The sequence below is a fragment of the Anomalospiza imberbis genome, chromosome 4 (assembly GCF_031753505.1).
Source record: "Anomalospiza imberbis isolate Cuckoo-Finch-1a 21T00152 chromosome 4, ASM3175350v1, whole genome shotgun sequence".
Classification (NCBI taxonomy): Eukaryota; Metazoa; Chordata; class Aves; order Passeriformes; family Viduidae; genus Anomalospiza; species Anomalospiza imberbis.
In genome coordinates this window covers 70,466,424-70,489,038 of record NC_089684.1, presented here as the reverse complement: position 1 = coordinate 70,489,038, position 22,615 = coordinate 70,466,424, and the positions used below count along the sequence as shown (strand labels likewise).

At 53.1% G+C, this 22,615-nt stretch overlaps 3 protein-coding genes across 6 annotated transcripts in view; all 3 read left to right on the top strand.

Annotated features, from left to right (window-relative positions):
* LZTS3 (leucine zipper tumor suppressor family member 3) overlaps positions 1 to 11,081 on the top strand; it is a 47,411-nt gene extending 36,330 nt beyond the window's left edge. For 2 of the 3 annotated variants that reach the window (XM_068189050.1, XM_068189051.1), the window contains exons 3-4: positions 738 to 1,568; positions 2,714 to 11,081. In XM_068189050.1, the coding sequence (XP_068045151.1) occupies positions 738 to 1,568; positions 2,714 to 3,424 (1,542 nt within the window). In that variant the 3' untranslated portion in view covers positions 3,425 to 11,081. The remainder of the gene's footprint in view (positions 1 to 737; positions 1,569 to 2,713) is intronic. The other variant, XR_010998660.1, reaches the window with a different exon arrangement.
* UBOX5 (U-box domain containing 5) overlaps positions 1 to 22,615 on the top strand; it is an 85,820-nt gene that overhangs the window by 54,626 nt on the left and 8,579 nt on the right. Inside the window, exon 1 of one of the 2 annotated variants that reach the window (XM_068189057.1) lies at positions 3,144 to 3,155. The exons of the other annotated variant lie outside the window; for it this stretch is intronic. The gene's annotated coding sequence lies outside the window, so the exon portion shown is untranslated. Of the gene's footprint in view, positions 1 to 3,143; positions 3,156 to 22,615 lie in introns of those variants that run through there. 2 annotated transcript variants of the gene reach the window in all.
* FASTKD5 (FAST kinase domains 5) lies at positions 12,675 to 21,519 on the top strand. Its single transcript, XM_068189049.1, has 2 exons — positions 12,675 to 12,810; positions 18,407 to 21,519. The coding sequence occupies exon 2, from the start codon at positions 18,446 to 18,448 to the stop codon at positions 20,840 to 20,842; it is 2,397 nt and encodes a 798-aa protein (XP_068045150.1). The 5' UTR covers positions 12,675 to 12,810; positions 18,407 to 18,445; the 3' UTR covers positions 20,843 to 21,519.

Sequence of the window (22,615 nt, the reverse complement as noted above, 5' to 3'; positions counted from 1 at the left end):
TTTCACCTAAAATCCAATCTGCAGTAGGGGAGACTCAATCCCATTTTGAGGAAAATTTTGTTTCTAATGGTGCATTGATGGGGTGAGGAATGTGCAGGGCTTTAAAATCCTTTCTAAATCCCTTACAGCTGCAGTCTATTGTCCCCCAGAATTGCTTATGCCACAGAAAACACAAATTTCAAATGAAGAGCAGCTCCAGCATGTTCCTTGCCTGGTATCACTGCTGTCACGGCTCCTACCTGCTCCTGTCCGAGGACAAGCAGGACACGAGGTCCCCACAGGCACTGGTCACTGCTGGCAGGAGGGAGATGTGATGCTCCTGAAGCCAAAGGGCTGCTAATCCAAGGGTTCAATTCAGCTTTCAGCAAAACGGCAATGCAACCTCAAGGCTAGAAATATACTCAGAAAACATTAGAGTTATTTTAGTCAGGTCTGGTAAGCAAGCGGCAGCCCTCCTTGTGACAAGCACTAAGAGAACCCAAGGAGTATTCCAGAGAAAAATCATGCAGTTTTGGGGTGAGTCATGATGGTTTCTTTTCGGCTGGAGGAAGGGAAGGCAAAGTGTTGCCCTTGGAGTGACCACAGGTCCCTCATGTGCAACCCCAAATGTGTAACAAGGTGGGATAAGGAGCCAGCCCAAGCTGCATGAGCCCCACCCTCTGCCGATGTGTCTCTTTTGTGTGTTGTTAACGAGCCTCCTGCTGTGTTTGATGCGTGGTCCTTTTTCCTTTTTGCAGAGCAATGAGCCCTTAGTTAGACCCTCAGCCTTTAAACCAGTAGTTCCTAAAAACTTCCATTCCATGCAGAACCTCTGCCCGCCACAGAGCAACGGGATGGCAGAGAACAGAAAGAGCTTGAACCATGCCAACAGCAATAGCCCGTCCGCACCCAAGGGTGGACTCGACAAGAGCAGCCTTAACAGGACTACAAACCAAGGCGGGGGGCTCTCAGATTCAGGCCGTAACTCGCTAACGAGCCTGCCCACCTACGGCACAGGCTACAGCCAGCACGTGGGCCCCATGAGCGCCTCCACGAGCCACATCAACCGCATCGGGACCACCTACGTGGAGAAGAACATCGTGGGATACAACGGGATATCTACCTCAGACAGTGGGCGGTCCTCGAGCAAGAGCACCTCGTCCTTCAACAGACTGAACCATCTCAACGAAACGATGCCTTTCCACTCGCCCTCGACCGACGACATCATCCAGGACCTGGAGGACCGGCTGTGGGAGAAGGAGCAGGAGGTGCTCCAGATGCGGAGGAACTTGGACAAGAGTGAGGCGGCCATCTTCCAGGTGTTCGAGGAGAAGCAGAAGATCTGGGAGAGGGAAATGGAGGACCTGAGGCAGAACTATGCCAACAAGTTGCAGCAGGTCTCCAAAAAGGCGCAGCGGGCTCAGCAGGCTCTTCAGCTCCAAATCTTCAAGCTCCAGCAGGAGAAAAAAAAACTCCAGGACGACATGGGACAACTCCTCCAGCAACGAGAGGAGCTGGAGAAGAAATTTGTGGCTTTCAAGAAGGAGCAGGCTGAGTTTCTCCCGAAGATCGAAGAGACCAAGTGGGAGGTAAGAGTATTGTTGTAACAGGCCGCAAATGAGGCTTCCACTGTGGGATCTGGTGACCCAAAGTACCTCCCACATGCCCTAAGTGGAGCCCACAGATAACAGCCATGGGTTGGTGACCTCCAGGTAACAAGGTGACACTTGTCACCTCATTTGTCTGAGTCCCAGGCATGTTGATTTCAATTAAGCTAAAATAAGCACAACTTTTTGTGCACACCCTCCTGTGCTGGTTAATAATTTGACTTCACAGTCTGGTCACTCCAAGTCGTGACATTCAAAATCAGTTTCACGGAATACAGGTCTTTCCACACAGGTACTTCTGCCTGCCAAAAAATGGGCTTAAGTCTATTTTAATTAAATTCTTTTACCATTTTCATGTGGGCAAACCTTGAAACCGGTTTTCAGATATTTGATTTTTTTTAATTGAAGATATAAAAGCAACTGAGCTAAGAATGACATTGACAGCCATGTTTACCTCATGTTTTCCATTGTAACACACTTTTTTTGGTTGTGAATAAGTTGATCTCTCTTAAAAGGCTGAAAACAAAATTCCTCTTTCTAGTTCTCCTGTTGAGTCCTACATAACTTTTTCCTACTGTTCCTATTTTTAGAATATTTTATCAAGGTCTGTTTGTATAGCCAGTGCTAACATAGCATTTTTTCATCTTGAGCATGTGAAGAATTTTAATCCTTCCATGCACAGGCTAGAAACTTTAAATTTATTAAGGGTGCAGAGGCAAAACATAGCTCTAGAATCAAGACGACCTTATTCTGCTAATCCTGACGGAAAGTCAGTGAAGCTGGGATTAATTAGGCTCTGAAATGTGCTATTTGCAGATGCTCAGCAGAAGGTTTGGGATTGAGCCGCGTAGGTTTGTGGGTGGGAGAGTAAGATGAAGGCAGGAGCGAAGCATTGCTGGTGGGCACTGCATCACTGGGCTTGGCTGTTTGGGCAATTCCAGCTGGGAACAGCATCAGCTCCCTGAGAGCCAGGAAAAAACACAGAGGTGGGAACAACCTCTAGGTCTGTGGCATGGTCTGGGTCCTGGTGAAGGCTGGGTTCTTGAGCAGGGCTGTTTAGTGGGCAGTGCAGGGGACAAGCAGCTCCTCACTGCCGTCCGCCAGCCTCATGAGTGCTCTCCCCACAGGTGTGCCAGAAAGCAGGTGAGATCTCCCTGCTCAAGCAGCAGCTGAAGGACTCCCAAGCTGACGTCTCCCAGAAGCTCAATGAGATAGTGGGACTGCGGTCGCAGCTCAAGGAAGGTAAGAACTTCCTCCGGGAGAAAGAGGAGCAGATCCTCACCCTGAAGGACTCCTACAGTTCCAAGAGCGTCAACCTGGAGATCTGTGAGGGCGAGCTGCAGAGGAAGATGAGCGAGGTCCAGGTGCTGAGGGAAAAACTGAACCACTGTGAGCTGGAGGTCTCCGGCCTGAAGCGGACACTTGCCAGCATAGGACCTGCGGGGTCTTTTGGTGGGGACCTTGGGGAGAAGCTGCGGGACCCGCTGGCCTGCGAGAGCGATGAGGCCAAGATGCAGCGGCAGAGCGAGGACAGCGTGAACACCCTGCGGAGGGAGGTGGAGCGGCTCCAGACGGAGCTGAAGCTGGAGAGGCAGCAGCGGGAGCAGCAGGTGATGGACTTCGAGGAGGAGCGGCGCACGTGGCAGGAGGAGAAGGAGAAAGTCATCAAGTACCAGAAGCAGCTGCAGCTGAACTACGTGGAGATGTACCAGAAGAACCAGCTCCTGGAGCACAAGGTCAACGAGATGAACACGAAGGCCACCAGCCCCCCGCACACCGAGGAGAAGAAGACGTGGACTCCCTCCAGACTCGAGCGGATAGAGTCCACTGAGATCTGAGGGTGGACCAAGACGACACAACGGAATTTTTTATTGCTGTGCATGTACTACCTACTCAAGCCAGTGATCTTCCGAAGGATAAAACGCTCCCGTCGGAGCGGTGTGAGCGTGCTCCCACCAGGCTCCATCACCCTTACTCTCCACTTCTGTGCTCTGTAGGTGAAATAACTGCGGACGTGCGTTGGTTTGCTATCAATAATGCAACATCTCGTCTGGGTTTTTTCCTAGTACAGCTGGTGAGGGTCAATTGGCTCTTTTGTAATCTGCCCTGACTGTTACTTCACTAGAGGCTGCCACCTTCTCTCCTACAATTCACCCTTTTTTAGTTGGTTGTTTTGGAGGGTTGTATTTGGTTTCTTTGGTTTTCCAAGCATTTACATGCAGCAGAACAGTTCAAAGTGGCAGGTTTGTTGTTTTTTGGGTTTTTTTTCCAGGACGTTTTTAGCCACATTGGCTAATGGAGCAAAGCTCTTGGGATGATGAGCAAACTCAAGTGTTCTGCATCAAGTATCCTGCCTAGACAGTGGTCTTAGTGAAGTCAGTGTGAGTTTGGCCACTGATTTCAGTGAAACCAGACATATCTCTACCAGACGACTCCCTCTTGCCCTGGTTGCAAGAGGTTAGGACATCCTTGAGGAGCAGGATGAGCCTGTCCTGGTAACTGAAGCCAACAAGGAATGATGTCCCAGCAGGAGCCTCTCTGGAGGCTCAGCAGAGCTTAACATATGCTGCGTTTTCACTTCCTTGTGGTTTCCTCCTGCAGTTCCACTCCTCTCCCAGGCTGTGACCAACCCTGGGAGCAGAAATACCCTCCCACCTCTGCCTTGGTCCCCTTACTCTTAGTCTATACCCAAGCTTGCTACAGCAAGAAAAAAGCTTGGAAATCTGAGCTAGTTTCCCTTCCCAACAGCCCTCTTACTTCCCAAAGTCAATGGAATTGAGGTTTGGGGAAGCCTCCAAACCCATGGGATGTTTATGCAAACTGAAGCTTTAGCAATCTGCCCCAAAAGTGGGCAATTGTGCCACCCTGTCCCCAAACGAGTGACACCTTGGTGCACTCTCTTGGTCCAGGGTCTGCTTAAAAACAGCACTCAAGCCTCACTCAGGAGTTGCAGGGGGGGCACAGCAGCATCACAGCTGGATTGCAATGGTCAGCCTTCAGTACTGCCATTCCAAACAGCGCCCGCAGCCATCCCACAGGGCATCCCACACCCTAGGGATGGAGATAATAACTCGCAGGCCTAGCCCAAGAAAATACTCAGCTACTAACTCTGAGCATGAAAAAAGTCATAAGAGGGGAAAATGCTTAAGATCACGCAAGTGCTTATGCCCTGGCAGGATAATAAACCAAATCCTATGTGCACAGTCACCGAGGCAGCAAAACCTGGCATTCCGCTTGAAAACGTGGGCAAGGTGAGCTCGGTTCTTCCTGTCATGGACAATTTTTTACCACGAGTCACAATAAAGAGAAGAAAAATGTTGCAAAGTGGAGTTTGCGCTGGCCAAAGGATCAATAGGAGTGGGGATTTTGGCTGTTTGCCCTGGGGAGCAGCTAGAAGAGAAAAGTTAGAATTAGCACTGGGATGTCTTGAAATGTCTGTGAGGTGACTCTAGGGCAAATTTGGCCAGATTAAATTTCAAGCGCATACCAAGGAAGAACCTGGAGGCATTGAGGGGCTGAAGACCTTCCAAACAAAAGCCCTGAAGCTGCACATTTTCCATGTTCTGTCTCCCCAGAGCTCTCCTGCTCATGTCCAGGTGTGACCTTCAGTTTGAGACCAAACATTGTGATGAGCTCCAGGCTGAGTAGAGTGGAGACTGCAGTTAGTCCCACCAGCCCAAGTCATCGGACAGTGCTACTGGCCAGGAGCTGGTGGCGGCTGCCAGAGATCCCTGGAGCCATTGAAAATGGGAAAGTGCCAAGACCAGGGCATTTCAAGATCCCAGTTGACAGTTCCTGTCTTTTCCCACCAGTTCTGCCCATGTCTTTGGAACTGGAGGAAGACAACTCATGGAAAACACCAGGGAAGCTCAGGCCAAGCCCCTTTCCCTGGACCAGCCATAAAAGAGGGATTAGGTCAGGTCTGATTACTGATGGTTGTGGGGAAGAGTCCTACTGCAAATCCTGAAGATGCTCCAGCACTCTTGGACATCAGCCCGTGCCCCAGCAAGGAAGGAGTGCAGCTGCCTGCCAGTGCCACACAGCTGCAGACTCTGCCATGCCCAGGGAGACATCCACATGCACCTGGCCAGGCAAATCCTAGAGCTTCCTCCATGTCATACTCCAGGCCTTCCAGGCAGAGTCAAACATCCCACAGTGTCAGGGTTGGAGACCTGGTGTCCTGCACCAGCTCAGCTTTCTTTTCACATTGGACAAGCCCACGTTGTCCTCCTTCCCAAAGCAGGTGTTTGGTGTCTGTTCACCTTGGAGGAGGAAAGGCCCACTCCCTCCACCTGCCTCGCTGCATCACATCGATCCAGAGCTTCAATCCAGATCTGAGAGACCTCGACTGTGGACATTCTCCGGATGACAGAGCCTCACAGACACCCATTAAGACACTCTGCTGCTGGTTTTCCCTCTCTTGGGATTCTCCCAGGATCCCCCACACAGCACCCCCAACTGTCCTGCAGAAACCACCCCACCCCTGCTATGGTAACAGAAAATACAGATGGTTTTGGGAGCCAAACTGCCACAAAGGATTCCTGTACTTCAGGATTCCTCCCCACAACTGGATGTGCTTCTCCCCATCAAGTCCTCTCCCCTGTGCCAGCCCTTTACTCAGCAGAGATGGAGCCAAATGATGATGAGACACCTGGATTCCTCTTGTTTGTGCCCAGGTGGAGCTCACCTGGCTCCTTCCAAATCTTTTACACTTTCACGAGTTGATGAAATCTCTCATCAAAAGCTTTGCTGAGGCTCTGGGTCATAGCCCTGGATTAGGACAGCCAAGGGATGCCAGGCTGGCGTTTGGGTGACATATCCTGGGAATGACCAAGGAGGCTGGCAGCATGTTTCTTGGAGGCTCAGGCAGGGCTGATGAATTTTGTCCCATGCAATTCCACCCAGAGTTTGGGCCTGACCATCCCCCAGCTGTCTCCTCCACCTTGGAGCTAGTGGAATACAGCATGACATCCTGGCTTTTGTGTCATTCTCCAAGTCCTGCCCCCAAAATCCTCTCTAACTTGCCACTGGCCACCAACACATGCTGTGGCCGTGAGGGTCTCAGCTCAGTTGCCCACACATGGGGTCCACAAACATTAGAGATGCTCTGGGATACACAACACATGCAGCTGGACAATATGATCCAAGATTTGTGGGAGAGCCAGGCCAGTGGTGGCAGTCCTGGAGCAGCTCTGGTGTCACATGACCCCCGTGTACAGCGCCCAGTGATGCTCCAGGCACATTCACACGGCAAACAGAGGACACTGATCAGTTCCAGTGGCTTCCATCCATGGGGATGTGGGCTAAGCAGGCTATCCTGCTGCCAGGGCAGGTCTTACTCTGCTGTGAGCGAGGCTGCTTTGCTCCACCACCATTCCAAGGCTGCCTGCTACTACTGTCCCAGCAACCCAGCTGGGCTGATTCCAGCACACCCCTCTCACCCCCAGGGTGAACACCACAACCAGGGCACATTGTTGTGCCTCACACAGCCCCACTTAGCTCCTGCCACTGTCTGCTGGCAGCTGGTGGCCCCAGTCCTGCTGTCACTGGTGGTGGTCACTCACCTCCGGGTTTCCACGCTCCAGAGAGGAATGGAATTGTTGGTCTTATGCTGTTGTACAGAGAGAAGTGTATTTGGATGTAAATAAGAGCCCAGCTCTGGATGTTGATGATTAAACAGAGACAAGAAGGCTCTTTGGCTTCTCTGTTGGCGAGTGGGGCTGAGCACTGCACACAGGGCGCTCAGCACCCCAACCTGGGCCTGGCTGCACTGGAATCTGGCCTTCAACACCTCCCAGGAAAGCAGTCCACTTGGGATTAGCTCAGCCTGGTGTCACTCTGTTCTGCTTTGATGCTTGCTGTCACCCTGAGCCAGGTTTGCAATGGCCCCCTGGTTAGGGGTGAAGTCCCCTCTGCCCGTCTGGTGTCACACCCGAACTCCACCCAGGCAGTGGTTGCCAGAGTGTCCCCCTGAGCTCTGCCCATGGAAAGGACCATCCTGCTCCCCTCCTGCCCCTTGCAGTGGCACTTTATAGCTCACTCAAGGCAGCGAGCTCATGAGAACGTGACCAAAGATCTCCGCAGAGTGCTGGGCTGCATGCTTGGAGCTGTGTCCCAACTTTCCTGCACAGACAGGAGGCTGGTGTGGGCTGGAAAAGGGGAATGAGAGCTGGCAGGGCACATGATTTCCTCGTGTCCCACCTGGGAATGTTTGCAGGTCCATAAGGGCCTTTCCTGTGCAAAACAAGACAGGATAGAAAGGAGTTCCTGGGTGAGGTGATCGTCCCCAGTTGGTGACACCAGTATCCTCCACAGCCATACCAATTAGCTCCACACATTTCCCGTGGAGAATATGGACCAGGGGCTGTTCCTAGGAGTTCAGATGGATGTCATTCATTTCTTCTTGAGGAGAAGAGAGGATGCATGCCAAGCCATGCATCCTCTTGTCTTCAGGCAACTTCATGCCTCTCATCTCAGAGCAATAGGTCTCCTCTAGGTTAGCAGCAGACACCACTACAGGGTCCAGTCAATTGTTCTGCCTCAGTGGGAATTGTCCAGGAAAACGGGCACCCTGAGAGCTGGTGGTCTTGCTGGCTGCCCCCTTGGTGTCCTCTCCACAGCTCACCCCAGGGCATCCTCAGCACCCTCCTTACCAAGGAACCAAATTCCAAGGTGAAGGCAGCGTGTTCTTCACTTCTCCTGCTTGGGGTGTTGAAGGCATGTCCACCCACCTTCGCTCCACGAAGGCTCCTGGACCTGGCAGGAGGCCAGTGGGAGATCTGTGCTCCTGAAAGTGAGTGTTCAGGTAGGTCTGGGCCTTGGGCAGATGCCTCTCAACTGTGCCTCTGCTCCCCAGCCATTCTCTTCTCCGCTCCATCTGGGATAGGAGAGATCCCAACTCATTGTTAATTTAACCCAAACCTTCAGTTTAAGCCTTGAAACCCCTTTATATAAGTTACGGTTTACCTAGTCCCCTTGCTAAAGATCTGTCCATGTGTTGCCTGTGCCCTGCTGCTCCTCTGCTCCAGCTCTCCAGGCTCTCCTGCCTCCTTTTAGATCATTCCCATGCCACTGGAGCAGTCAGTGCCTCTCCCAGTGCTCTCCCAGGGACATCTGGACAAGCTGGAGCTATAGCCCCCACTGAGAATGGGTTATCACAACCCTGCTGTCAGGAGCTTTCCAGAACACTGATCCTCTCCTCTCTGACATCCCCACGGCAGCTCCATCAGCCCTGCTTTACCTCCAAGGACAATCTGGCTTCCTGCTGAAGGACATTCCCATGGCCTGCAATCCTGTGGGATCTTTGCACGGGGATTCACACCATCACCACCAGCTCTGGAGCTCCCCGGTCCTTCCACCCTCTGGAAAAAATAGGGGTCTGAGGGGTCTGTGAGGTCCTTCGGGGCACGCAGGACCCTGCAGTGTATCAAGGGGTTGGGATCACATCCAGCTGTTCGCAGATGTTGGCTTCCCAAGAGGATGTCCCATGCTGGCAGAGCAACTGCCATCAGCACCAAGCTCCTATATTTTCAGGGTAATCCTCCTCCCTGGTTCTCGCAGTGACGGGGATCGTGCCAGGTCTGGTGCCTGGACCAGGCTGTGTCTCCATAGCTCTTTCACAAATCTGTTTTCTCTGGCAGGAAGTCTCTGCTTTCTGTCCCAAAGCAATAGGTTTTTCCAGGGAGATTTCAAAGGGACTCTTCCCAACTCCAACACCTGCAGGCAAGCCACCATTCCCGTGAATACCTTCACAGCTCCAGCCCTGGCCTCAACTCCTCTGGAAAGGGATGCGAGCTCCAGTCTGGCTCTAAATAACCACAGTGGTCTGAGCTTGGTGGCCCTGTTTATCCGGAGAGCCCAAAGCTTCCCACATCCAGCAGGCCACCAGCCTGGACACCCAGGAGGTGTGACCCACCCCCTCCTGGTGCCCATCCCATGGCTGTCACTGGGTCCCTGCAGCAGCTCTTCTCCACGTGGGAGCCACCGGGGTGTCTGAGCTCACGGAGTCACATTTGGTGACAACCAGTGGGACACCGTGGCTCTGCCATTCCTGAGCACCAGGCTGGGAGGAGAAGGCCCCCCTCACCCCTTTCCCGTGACTGAAAGGAGCAGAGCACGTGCGGGCAGAGCTCCAGCAGCGGCGCAGGAGCATCCCAGCACCACCCAATGCTGCACACCCGGCTGATGTGTCTATGCAGTCCCTTCCCAGGCAGCCGTGTCCCCGCAGAGCCCGGCCTGAGGCCGCGGCTCCTCCAAGGTGTCTTCGTTTGCACTCTCCAGGACCTGGAAATCGCTGTGAGCCCAGAGGAGCCGCGCCGGCCTTTGCCCCGCTCCGGGCACCACACCGGGGAGGGTTTTCCTCGCCCCAAACCGATGCAGGTGGCTGAGCCATCCGTCGTCCAGCAGATCCATCGGTGTCCCCCCAAAGCCCAGCTCCCCGCGGGGAGGAGGGCGGGTTGGGCGAGGCTGCTGTCCCACTTCACCAGCAATAACAGGAGCTGCGCTGGCGCCGGGCCGCGCCCCTCTGCAGCACCTCCTGCGTGACACCCCTCGTCCCATTCCGGACCTCTCCGAGTGTAAATTCGATCCCAGCCTCGTGCTTTCTTCCCTCTCGTTTCCTGACGCCTCGGTGTCTCTCTCTTCCTCTTTTTCCCTCTCTCTCTCTGCTCTGACTGTGAATTCAAACCAGAAGTGTTCTGAACTCGACTCCGTTACTGTTCTGTCTCTGCGTCGACTGTTGCTGGTTCTCCGAACTGCGTTTAAACGAGACTTTGCAAAAAAAAAAAAAAAAAAAATCTAAAAAAATCTAAAAAAAAACTCTTAAAAAATTAATAAAAAAATCTAAAAAAAACCTCTAAAAAATCTAAAAAAAAAATCAAAAAAAAATTCTAAAAAGAAAACCTAAAAAAAAATCTAAAAAAAAATCTAAAAAAAATTCTAATACAAAAAAAATTTAAAATTATATATATATATAAAAATATATATATACTTAAAAAATAAATAAAAATATTAAAAAAAAAAAACTCCATAAAGTCGGGTGTCTCTCCTGTCCACTTGGTCACTTCCAAACACCGTTGTCTTGACTTTGCCTCGGGTTAAGTGTGTTTAAAGACAAAAGGTTGAACAAAAAAAAAAAAAAGAGAAAAAAAACTAAAAAAATAAAATAAATAAAAAGAGGTAACATGCACCATTCTGGGATTTTTGTACAGCAAAGGTGTATCTGTTTCAGAGGTTCTTGTTGAAACTCCACCACCCTTCCCAATTCCCTGCTGGCCTGTTGTCTGTTCCCATTGGGTTCTCCAGATGTGAAGAGCTACTGCCTTTGCCATTTTCTACGGTGAATATATAAATATATCTGTACAGAGGTATGTATATATATAAATAGACATGCAGATCTATATGTATACGTATCTCCAGCTCTCCTCTCTCTCGACCTGACTGTGAAGGATTTTTATTGGGCAAAATAAAATGGAGAAAGGCCCCGTTTTAAAAACAGGACTGCGTGGTTTGTCACAGCTGGGAGAAGGGGGGAGAACCAGGGGGATTTTTGGGGATGGATCCACAGCTGGGCTGGGGAGCTGGGGCGGGGGAAAGCTTCACCTTGGGTGAACCAGCACGTTCCAGTCCAGCTGCAGTGGTGGGAAGGCAATTCCCATTCCCTGCCGGGCCAAGCCCTCGCTTGGAAAAAGCACATCCCCCACTGGAGCATCTCCGGGGCTTCCCTGGTTTCCCCAGCACGTGCATCCAATTCGTGTTGGATCCCAGATGTTGGGAGTGAGGATTTGGATGCAGCCCCCAGGCTGAGGTCCATCCACCTTCCCTCGTAAGCAGGGAGGAAACACCACATCCAAAACCTCCTGCAGGTGCAAAAGAAAAAAGTCGTTTTTTCTTTAAAAACCCAGCAATTCCAGCACTTTTCCCGGTGGCAGGGAGGAAACACCACGTCCAAAACCTCCTGCAGGTGCAAGAGATAAAAGTCGATTTTCTTTAAAAACCCAGCAATTCCATCACTTTTCCCGGTGGCAGGGAGGAAACACCACGTCCAAAACCTCCTGCGCGTTTTTACTCAAATCAATCCCACCCTACCCTGTCAGCGTCACTAAAAAGCAAGAGATAAACGTCGTTTTTTTTCCTTTAAAAACCCAGCAATTCCGGCACTTTTCCCGATGGCAGCTTTATCGGAGAGGTCTCCTGCCCTCTGGTGACAAAGGTGAGTCAGGGATTCCATGAGCTCCCTCCCTGAGGTGCCATCAGCCGGCGTGGCTCTCCTCCAGGCCCCTGTGGCCTCCTGAGAATGGCATTTCCTCGCTTGCCAGGTGATCTGAAGGAAGAGGTGGACAAGAAGCAAACCCGGTGGAAATATCAGGAAGGGACACAAGGGCTCAGCACGGCTCAAGGCAGTATTTAAATCGTTTGCCAGCGCTGAAAGCCTGCAGTGGGCGGGAGAAAGATCTCTGGCAGCAGTGGAGCCGTGATTATTGGAAATACTCAAAATCGGTGTGGCCACAGCCCTGGCCAACGGGCCGTGGCCAGCTCCAGAGGCGGCTGAATGCCCCCGTTCTCCTGGCACAGCTGCAGTGACGGCTCAGCTCACACACGAGCCTCCCACACACCCCACTCACGACCCCCAGCGAGGGGCCTGGTGCCTCCCTTGGGGACACAGAAAGGACATCCCTGGGTGCGCAGGTACCCAGCGCGTTCCTGCAGCCACAGCCTCACAGAGCCACGGGACGCTCTGGCTCGGAAGGCGCCTCAAAGACCACCGATCCACCCCCTGCCATGGCCAGGGACAGCTCCCACCGCCCCAGGCTGCTCCAAGCCGCGTCCAGCCTGGCCTTGGGCACGGCCAGGGATCCGGGGGCAGCCGCAGCTCCTCTCAGGGCTCGGGTGCCCGGGGCGCCCACGACGCTCCCGGGGCGCCCACGACGCTCCCGGGGCGCCCACGACGCTCCCGGGGCGCCCACGACGCTCCCGGGGCGCCCCCGGGCACCGCCATGGCGGCGCCCACGTGACTCGGAGGGCGAGTCACGTGATCTCGCGTCACGTGACCGTGCGGAGCGGGGGGGGGGGGGGGGGGGGGCGCGCGCCGGTGGCGCCACCCGCCGGCCGCGCGCGCCGGGAGCCGGAAGTGGCGTCACCGCCGCGCGACCGGAAGCGGCGGGAGGAGGCGAAGGGGGCAGGAGGAGGAAGAGGCGGCGGCGGCGGCGGCGGAGCGGCGGCCCCGGTGAGCCCCGGCCCCTTCCCGTGCCCCTTCCCATCCCCGTGCCCCGTCCCTTTCCCTTCTCCCCGCCCTCTGCCCCCTGCCCGAGCCAACCCCTCAGCCGGCGGGGCCGCCCTCATCCTGCCCTGGGCTGCATCGCCCCACACACGTCTGTGCATCTGTGTGTGTGTGTACCTGTGTGTGTGTGTACCTGTGTGTGTGTGTACGTGTGTGTGTGTGTACCTGTGTGTGTGTGTACCTGTGTGTGTGTACCTGTGTGTGTGTGTGTACCTGTGTGTGTGTACGTGTGTGTGTGTGTACGTGTGTGTGTGTGTACCTGTGTGTGTGTGTACGTCTGTGTGTGTGTGTACGTCTGTGTGTGTGTGTACGTGTGTGTGTGTACGTGTGTGTGTGTGTACCTGTGTGTGTGTACGTGTGTGTGTGTGTACGTGTGTGTGTGTGTACCTGTGTGTGTGTGTACCTGTGTGTGTGTGTACCTGTGTGTGTGTACCTGTGTGTGTGTGTACCTGTGTGTGTGTGTGTACCTGTGTGTGTGTGTGTACCTGTGTGTGTGTACCTGTGTGTGTGTGTGTACCTGTGTGTGTGTGTACCTGTGTGTGTGTACCTGTGTGTGTGTACCTGTGTGTGTGTACCTGTGTGTGTGTGTACCTGTGTGTGTGTGTACCTGTGTGTGTGTGTACCTGTGTGTGTGTACGTCTGTGTGTGTGTACGTCTGTGTGTGTGTACCTGTGTGTGTGTGTACCTGTGTGTGTGTGTACCTGTGTGTGTGTGTGTACCTGTGTGTGTGTGTGTACCTGTGTGTGTGTGTGTACCTGTGTGTGTGTGTACCTGTGTGTGTGTGTACCTGTGTGTGTGTGTGTACCTGTGTGTGTGTGTGTACCTGTGTGTGTGTGTACCTGTGTGTGTGTACGTCTGTGTGTGTGTACGTCTGTGTGTGTGTACCTGTGTGTGTGTGTACCTGTGTGTGTGTGTACCTGTGTGTGTGTGTACCTGTGTGTGTGTACATCTGTGTGTGTGTGTACCTGTGTGTGTGTGTACCTGTGTGTGTGTGTACCTGTGTGTGTGTACATCTGTGTGTGTGTACGTCTGTGTGTGTGTACCTGTGTGTGTGTACATCTGTGTGTGTGTGCGTCTGTGTGTGTGTACCTGTGTGTGTGTGTGTACCTGTGTGTGTGTGTACCTGTGTGTGTGTGTGTACCTGTGTGTGTGTGTACCTGTGTGTGTGTACCTGTGTGTGTGTACGTGTGTGTGTGTGTACCTGTGTGTGTGTGTACCTGTGTGTGTGTGTGTGTGTACGTGTGTGTGTGTGTACGTGTGTGTGTGTGTACGTGTGTGTGTTTACCTGTGTGTGTGTACGTGTGTGTGTGTGTACGTGTGTGTGTACGTGTGTGTGTGTGTACCTGTGTGTGTGTGTACCTGTGTGTGTGTACCTGTGTGTGTGTACCTGTGTGTGTGTATCTGTGTGTGTGTACGTGTGTGTGTGTGTACGTCTGTGTGTGTGTGTACGTGTGTGTACGTCTGTGTGTGTGTGTACCTGTGTGTGTGTGTATCTGTGTGTGTGTGTATGTCTCTGTGTGTGTATCTGTGTGTGTGTACGTCTGTGTGTGTGTATCTGTGTGTATGTACGTCTGTGTGTACGTACGTCTGTGTGTGTATCTGTGTGTTGTGTGGCTGTAGCTGTGGCCGCAGGGGTGAGCAGCGGCTTCCAGCCCTGCCCCGGGAGAAGGGAATTGCACGGAGCTGCTCCAGGGCTGGAGCCCCTCTGCTCTGGGGCCGGGCTGGGAGAGCTGGGGGTGCTCACCTGGCAATGGAGAAGGCTCCAGGGAGAGCTCAGAACCTTTTCCAATGCCTAAAGGGGCTCCAGGAGAGCTGGAGAGGGACTGGGGACAAGGCATGGAGGGACAGGACACAGGGAATGGCTCCCACTGCCAGAGGGCAGGGATGGATGGGATCTTGGGCAGGAATTGTTCCCTGTGAGGTGGTCAGGCCCTGGCACAGGGTGCCCAGAGCAGCTGTGGCTGCCCCTGGATCCCTGGAAGTGCCCAAGGCCAGGCTGGATGGAACAGTGGAAGGTGTCCCTGCCCATGGCTGGAGGGTGGAATGAGATGATCTTTAAATCCCTTCCCACCCAAACCATTCTGTGATCTCAGAAAATAAGGGAAAAGCACAAACAACCCAAGAAGTGACAATTTTGTGCCCTGACATCACAACCTACGGGGGCAACAAGTCCCCGTTTGTGTCGCTCTGCTCTCCAGCCCAGGCACAGGAGTTCACTCCAGGCTGTTGGCCACAAGGAGCTGTTTTATCCCCAGCATTCATCCCCTGCTCATTCCCCTCACATCCCACGGAGGTTCCCTCTGCCCTTTGGTGGAAGCACGGGGTCAGGGCTTTCCAAAAGCCCCTCAGAGTGCTCCAGAAGCCCTGACAGCATTTTTGGGATGCACCAACCTCCCCTTGCGCGGGGCTGAGTCCCTGGGCTGGGTGCCATTCCTCTGGGAATGTTCTTTTCCAGCTGTTCAGTGGTGCTCAGCTGTGACACTGAAACAGAGGCGTTTCCATGCCTGAGCAGCTCCTCGAAGGGCATTCCCAGCCTGCTCCTAAACTCCCTGGCTCCTTGGAGCTGCTGGAAGGGAAAATTCTGGAGAGACCTGCCCAGAGGTGGGAAGGAGTTGGGCTGTGTTGGGATGTGAAGTGGGGGAAAGGAAAGGAAAAAGGAAAAGAAAGGAGAAAGGAAAGGAAAAAAGAAAGGGGAAAGGAAAAAGGAAAGGAAAGGGGAAAGAAAGGAAAAAAGGGGAAAAGAAAGGAAAGGAAAAAGGAAAAGGAAAGGGGAAAGAGAAAAGGAAAGGGCAAAGGGGAAAGGAAAAAGGAAAGGAGAAAGGAAAAAGGAAAGGAAAGTCAATTGTTCAAGGTGAAAAGAGGCAAATGCAGGGAAGGTGTGGGTGAAGCTGGAAGAGAAATGGGCTGGAAACTGGAAAGATCACAAGGATTTGGGCCAGGGGTGGGTGAAATCACGGAAAAATCACTTGGAGCAGCCCCGTTGCCCTCGGTGGTGCTTGGAACTGTCTTGTCCTATCCCAGCCTTGCTCAGCTGTGCGTGGTCTTCTCATTTTGGCCGGATTTGGAGCAAAGGAGGAGAGAAGCAATCTCTCCACTGCCTGGATTCCCAAATGTGTCACAGCTCCACAGTCAATCCCTGGAGGATATTCTTAGCAGCACGCGGCGCTCGCCTTCGGAGCCTTCACCAGGCCTTTGATTCCCTGACTTTGAAGTGGGGCTGTTGTTGCTGAGAGGGGCTCTGGGAGCAGCAGGGCTGGATTTCCTGGGGAGCATCACCTTTCACAGCAGGGAGGAGTTGGCTTGTATAAATAACCTGGGTTTTGTTAGCAGAAAAATAGATAAAGACACTCAAAAGTCGAGTCGGACAAGGAAATCTCTGAGAAAGGCTCACCTGGGTAAACCTCCACTTGTTCAAGATGATTTTTGGAGCTTGATCCAGCCCCTCTAACGGTCCAGGCTCTGTGAGGTGCTGGAGGAGGAGATGTTGGAGGGGATTTCTCCTTCCCCCAGGCAGGTGCAGTCTGAGCCTTGTCCCCTTTCTCCAGCATCTGTCACCTGCAGCCACTTAGGGCTGGACACCACAGGCAGTAGAGCCAGGAGTGATCACTTTATCAGACATTCCTTTGAGCTGAACAGGAGTGCTTTGAAATCCAGCTCTTGGCTCGAGTTTTCCTGTCCAGCTTCTGAGGAGGCTTTTCCATTCCCTGCTCCTCAGACAGGCAGGAAGGGGCAGAGTCTCTCCTGCCTGGCACGATTTGACTTCTTGTGCTGGGATGGGACAGTCACGGCCTTGGAACAGCATGGGGTCTGTGGGACAGAGCCTGATCTGCTCCTGGGGCTGCCTCAGGGTGTTTGGAGATACAGATAAGGTGCCCAGTGGGCTGTTGAGCAGCTCGCAGTATTTACAGATCATCCTAAAAACACAGTGGCCTCTCTTGTACCCCCCTCCTTGCATGACCCTCCCCACAAATCCACATTTCAGTTTGCCTTTCCTTCCCCCCGACCCCCCCAGAGCCTCTTGGTCCCCAGCCCAGTTGGATTTTTCACCTCTTTGCTGGGGTGGTTTCTGCTCCAGCAGCTTCTCCTCCCTCTTGGCTGGTGTTTGCTGCCTCCAAGCTCTGCCCATGGAGCAGGGCATGCAAGATGTCCTCATCTGCTTCAGTGGCACAGGTTGCCCAGAGAAGCAGTGGATGTCCCATCCCTGGAAGAGTCCAAGGCCAGGTTGAGCAGGGCTTGGAGCAACCTGGGATAGTGGAAGGTGTCCCTGGATCATGGGGGGTGTGGAGATTCTTACACACCAAAAAAAACCCCAGTGTATGCTCAACCAGAGCCCCCATCCCACTGTGCTGCTCACACACCCCAAACCCATCTCTTCTGCCCCATTTTGCTGCTGCAAAACTGAGTTTGCCTGCACTGATCCCACATCTTGCTCCATCCCTGATCAGGAAGCCGTGGATCCAAGCAGAGCTCCCAGGGGTGTGAAATAAATCCCTGAGGATTCATTTCCCCGTGTGGGGAGCACAAAGTGTTTTGCAGTGGCAGCATCTCTGCCAGGCTTTGGCTTTCCTGATTGCCCAGCTCCCTGTGGTACTGAGGGGTTTTAAGGAAGTGGCTAACACCTGTGTGATGGATATTTGGGTGGGATAAGGATTTGAGAGAAAAATCTGACACCTGGTGCTTTTTATATTTTTTATCAGCATCTGAATCATGGTAAACAGGGCTGCTTTGGCAGGCAGTGCAGGCTGGCAGCGCCCAGCTGGACTCCTACGGATTTCTCATCCTCACCCTCCGAGCTGTAGCAGCTTCAGGCAGGAGTTAGGAAAGCACCAGCCATTTTTAAGCCTCCTGTACCCTAAAACTCTGGGAAATGCTCTCAAATCTGAAGCTTAAAGCTCTGTTCCCCCTGGTTCTCAGCCTGGGATGTAGCATCACGTAATGATTTGTGTTACGTCTCCCCTGCTCTTCCCCCACATCTCTTCATTCCTCCAGCCTCCATCTGCAGGTTCTGGGCCAGTTTTCACTCTCTGCACTGGTTCTGTGGAGGCTTTGCTCCACATCTTGTCTCCAGGTGCAACGGGCAGTGTGGCACCCTGGATATTTGGACAACTTTTCAGGTGGTGGTCGGTGATTCAGACCACAATGACCAAAGCAGCAGAATGCTCTGTCTGAACACATAAAGCCTCTTGAAGCTGCAGCTCTTCTACAAAAACACGTTTTCATTGTTCAGAATGAAAGAAAAGCAGCTCGTGTCTCTTAAAAATGAAAAAACAATTACGTTTTTTCTTAACTCTCCTAGTCTGTGCCAGGTTTCTTGTGTCTGCTGAGTAGCAGGTCATGCCTGGCTGCCTTCTACTCCAAGCCCAGGTCACCTGGGTGCTCGTCCTGAGCTGCCTTTGCATGAGGTGACATTCCATAGTGGCTTTGCAGGGACCCAGCTGCCCTGGCCAGGGGAGGCACCGGCGCCGCCTCCCTTTGGGTAGCTAAAGGATTGATTAAAACTGTGAGGTGGAGGCCACTGACTCTCCGTCTGCCCTTTTTTCAGTACCTGGAAGCAGTTCAGAGCCCCACTAAGTTGAGATCCATGGCTACGGTGCTAATGTGCCGAAGATTGCCCAGGCTGAGCAGGGTGACAGCGTTTTCGACCACAGCCAAGCGCAAGGCCGAGCGTGGAAGCAGCAAAAGCAAGAAGGAAAAGCGAGATAAGCCAGGAGCAGCCAAGACTGGGACCCAGTCAGGGGCTACAATCCAGCTGCTGAAGCCACAGGACTACAGAGTGTTGTATAATCCAGCTGCCTATGCCAAAGGCAGGGCTGGCTCCCAGCAGCACGTGGATAGGGACAGCAGCCAGGCCCTCGGTGACACGTTCACCGGCCCCGGCACCACGCAGGCTCTGCAGACATTCCCCACTGCCTCTTCCCAAGCTTTGGCACCTGTCAGGAATGCCCTGCCCAAGTCCAGCACGCTCCTGGAGCAGGCCATCCTGGCCAGGCGGTACAAGGAGGAAGCAGAGAAGGAAAAACGGGAAATGCACGACTCCAAGGAGGACCCCCGCATGTTCCAGAAGGGGAGGCCTGAGTACAGAGCTCTCACCTGTGACAGTGCTGAGCCAGCACAGACCCTCCCTGCAGAGGAAGGGGACTCGATTTTACAGAGTGTGGCCGGGTGTGAGGGCAGCCCGGGAATTCTCACGGATTATTTCCTCAAGCTGCGCCGTTTGCCAGCGGAGCGACGCGCGGCGCTGGTGTCCGATCCCAGGTTCGGTGCCCTGTGTCACCGTGCTGTCACGGCCATCAGGCTGTTCAGCACCCCAGATCTCATCCAGATTTTAAAGGCTTGTGTCCCTTTGGCCATGCCAGCCTCCCACCCCCTGCTCAACGCGTGCGAGGCCGAGTTCTGCCGGCGGGCGTGGGACATGGGCCTGGAGCAGCTGCTGCTGGTGGCAGATTGCTGGCGCTGCCTGGACCGCAGCGTGCCCTCCTACCTGGGCATTCTGTTCAGCTATGCCAACCTGCACTGGAAGGACCTCACCTTGCCCCAGTTTGTGCAGCTCCTTTACATCATCGGGGAAGGCCGGAGGTCGCCCGCGGACTTGGCGCAGAAGGTGGAGAGCACGATCCTGAAGCACTTGGACGCCTTCACCTTGGAGGAGCTGGGTGCCATCTGCTTGGGGCTCTTCAAGTCCCTCAGTGGGATTTCTGAGCACGTCATGAGGAGGATTGCAGACAGGGTGTCGCTGCAGATGGAGGACATGAGCACTTACGCCTTGGTGAACGTGCTCAAGATGCTCCGCTACACGCGCATGGACCACCTGCCCCTCATGAGGGAGCTCGGGAGGGTGATTCCTGCTCGGATTCCTGCAACAAACATCCAGGGCATCATGCACATCACTCTTACCTATTCAGCCCTGCACTTCTTTGACGAGGATGTCTTGGCTGCTGTAGCCGCCTCGTTGCCTTCCAAGGTGTCCTACTGCCGGAGCAAGGATGCTGCCAAATTCCTGTGGTCGTTTGGGTGCCTGGACTATGAACCTCCCAATGAGGAGGAGTTTTACTCCAGCCTGATAAAGCAATTGCATGCAAAACTTCATGAGTTTAGCAAGTTTCCGGAGCATATCCTTACTGCTCTGCTTGGCCTGGCATTTGTCAAACGCTTCCCAGAGGATCTGATAGACTTTGCTTTGAGTGAGGAGTTTGTCCAGAAAACCAGAGGCAGCAAATATGAGCTCAACAAGGACCTGTTCACCCTTGGTAAGAGCGTGGAAATCGAGTGCCCGACCTACCGAGGCAGCCGCCTCACGCCTCAGCTTTGTCAGGAGTTCACTGAGATAGTCTCAGGCTTTGCAGAGCGGGAAATCTACGTCAGGCCTGAAATCGTGGAAGCCACGTCCCTCCTGGAGAGCATGCTGGGAGGCCCTGAGTATGTGAAGAACCACATGATCCTGCCCCACACCAGGTCCAGCGACCTGGAGGTGCATTTGGCCGCGGATGGACATCCCATCCCTTTCAACTTCAAGGATCCTGCGACAGCCAGGAACCTGAAAGACATGGGAGTTAGTCTGACAGACGATTTAATGTCTCAGCTCATACAGGGGAGAGCTCATAACCAGAGTCCCACAGAAGTGGGAAATGAAGCCAGGATTCCCAGACAGGAGAGAGGGGACACAACAGGCACACCGTGCTTGGGTGGAGCCCTTTCTGCCGGTGCCACGTCACAGGCTGAGCCTAAACCAGGGCTCTGGCAGCCTGGGCAAATGAGGCTGGCACTGCAGGTGTCCAACAGGAACCACTTCTGCTACGGCTCCAGGCGGCTGCTGGGGCTGCACTGTCTGAAGCGGCGGCAGCTGCGGCTGCTGGGCTACGTGGTGGTGGAGATTCCCTTCTGGGAATGGTTCCCTCTGCTCAAGCGCACGCGCTCCGAGAAGCTCAGCTACCTCCACTACAAAGTGTTCTGCCCAGCACTGTTCACCAGGGCTGGCTAGTGGGGGCAAGGGCTTGCCCAGAGCCTCCCCAGTGCATCTCCGTGGCTGGGTATGGCTAAAATGGTCTCTGGGTGTTGGCTCGGTTGTTGGCAGGTGCTCTGTGTGGTCTTTTCTGCTCTGGTGATATCTCTACTTCCCGTGCTCTCCTTTTGTACCTGGATCCTCCAATGCTTCCACCACAAATAAAACCTCCTAATGATTCATTTTTCACTGCGATTGCTTCTTTCTGCACCCTAAATGAGAGTGGTTGGGTTTGGTGCCTCTGTGAGAGCAGGAACAGAGGATATTTAGTCATGAGGCTGAGCTGGGTGCCAGGAACACACACAGCTGTTTCCTCATGTTTCCATCTCCATGGGGCTGGCACAGCCTGGGTTGCTCCTTTAGAATGGAACGTGGATACTGAGTGGGACTGAGGGTTAGGGTGCTCTGACCTCAGGACATGTATTTCATTCTCCAAGGACTTTATTTGGTGTCCACCATGCACGGTCCTTGTGGCAGCAGCTCCATAGTCCCACACAGGACACCAGGAAGGGTTGTGGTGACAAACTCCAGACAGTCTGGTTTAAAATTCCTTGTCCAAAACCACTGAGGATTTTTTTTTTTTCAGGTCTGTGTTTCACTGCCTCAGGCCAAAGATCTTTGTTCACCTTAGGGAAGGCACACACTCAAGAGAGAGGCGGGGAAAAAACCCCAGCCATGGGTAAAAGCAACTCAGTGACTCAACTTTAGCCATGAGATCTGTAGCGGAGTCTTTCAGCAGAAGGGAGTGCGGTGACTTGGAAATGCAGAATAATCCATTTTCTTACTGAGGTATTGAGACTGGAAAAATTAGCCTAAGTCTCTCGGGGTCACCAACAGGAGAAAATCCTATAAAATATCCATACGGAGCTCCTTATGTTGCAGGAAAAGTCTTCAGCCCAGCAAAGAGAGGAGAGATAGAACAGGGGAGAATCTTGAGTTTTCCCAAGGAAGGGAGCAAGGAGAGTTGGTTTGCCAGTTTTCATAACACCAGTGCTGAGGGCCAAGTGAATTTACCACTTTTGGTTCAAAATGAGGCAAAAAGAGCAGTTTTGAGGCACAGTCTGTAGCTGAACTGTCAGTCTCCTACAGGATGTGAGTGCCAAAATTCAGACCAGTGGAAACAGTTCTCCACTGGCAGCCCAGTTCTGGAAACCTCTCAGACTCAGAAAGCCAGGAAAGAAATGTTGGAGGAGAGTTGGTGTGTGCTTGTCATGCTCCTTGAGGAGCAGGAATTGCTCCTGTTGGCTGCCAGACCAAATTTTGAGATAGAAGTGCTGCTCACCTGGCTGTTCCTCTTTAAGGTTCACACCTGCTTCATTTTCAAGGCATTCAAGCTCTGCTCTCTGCAGGTGTGAATTCCAGGTTGGGTAGGGTTTTACCCGTGGGATTTGTGCCTTGAATTCCACCTTTCTCCTTGCAGATGCAGCACAGGGAGCTCATTAACTCTGCCTTTCCAGCGTGCCCCAGGAAGGCCAATTTCATTTGGGCTGAACCAACAGATCAGTGAAAAATCATTAAAGAGCTGCTTGTTCTTGAAGGAGGCAGCAAGTCCCTGATTTGCAAGGTTGCCCAGGGCAGTGACATTTTAAAGCTGGGGTTAACATGAGGTTAAAGCTCTCACCTCACAGATAATTTAATTTTTAAAAGGGATCTGAGACAGCCAATTCCAGTCACTGTTTTTTTTTTTTTTTCCAACGGGAAAGAAGGTGTGTTCAGTTGAGTTTCTTTAATGAATGCTGGCAGAAGAATTTG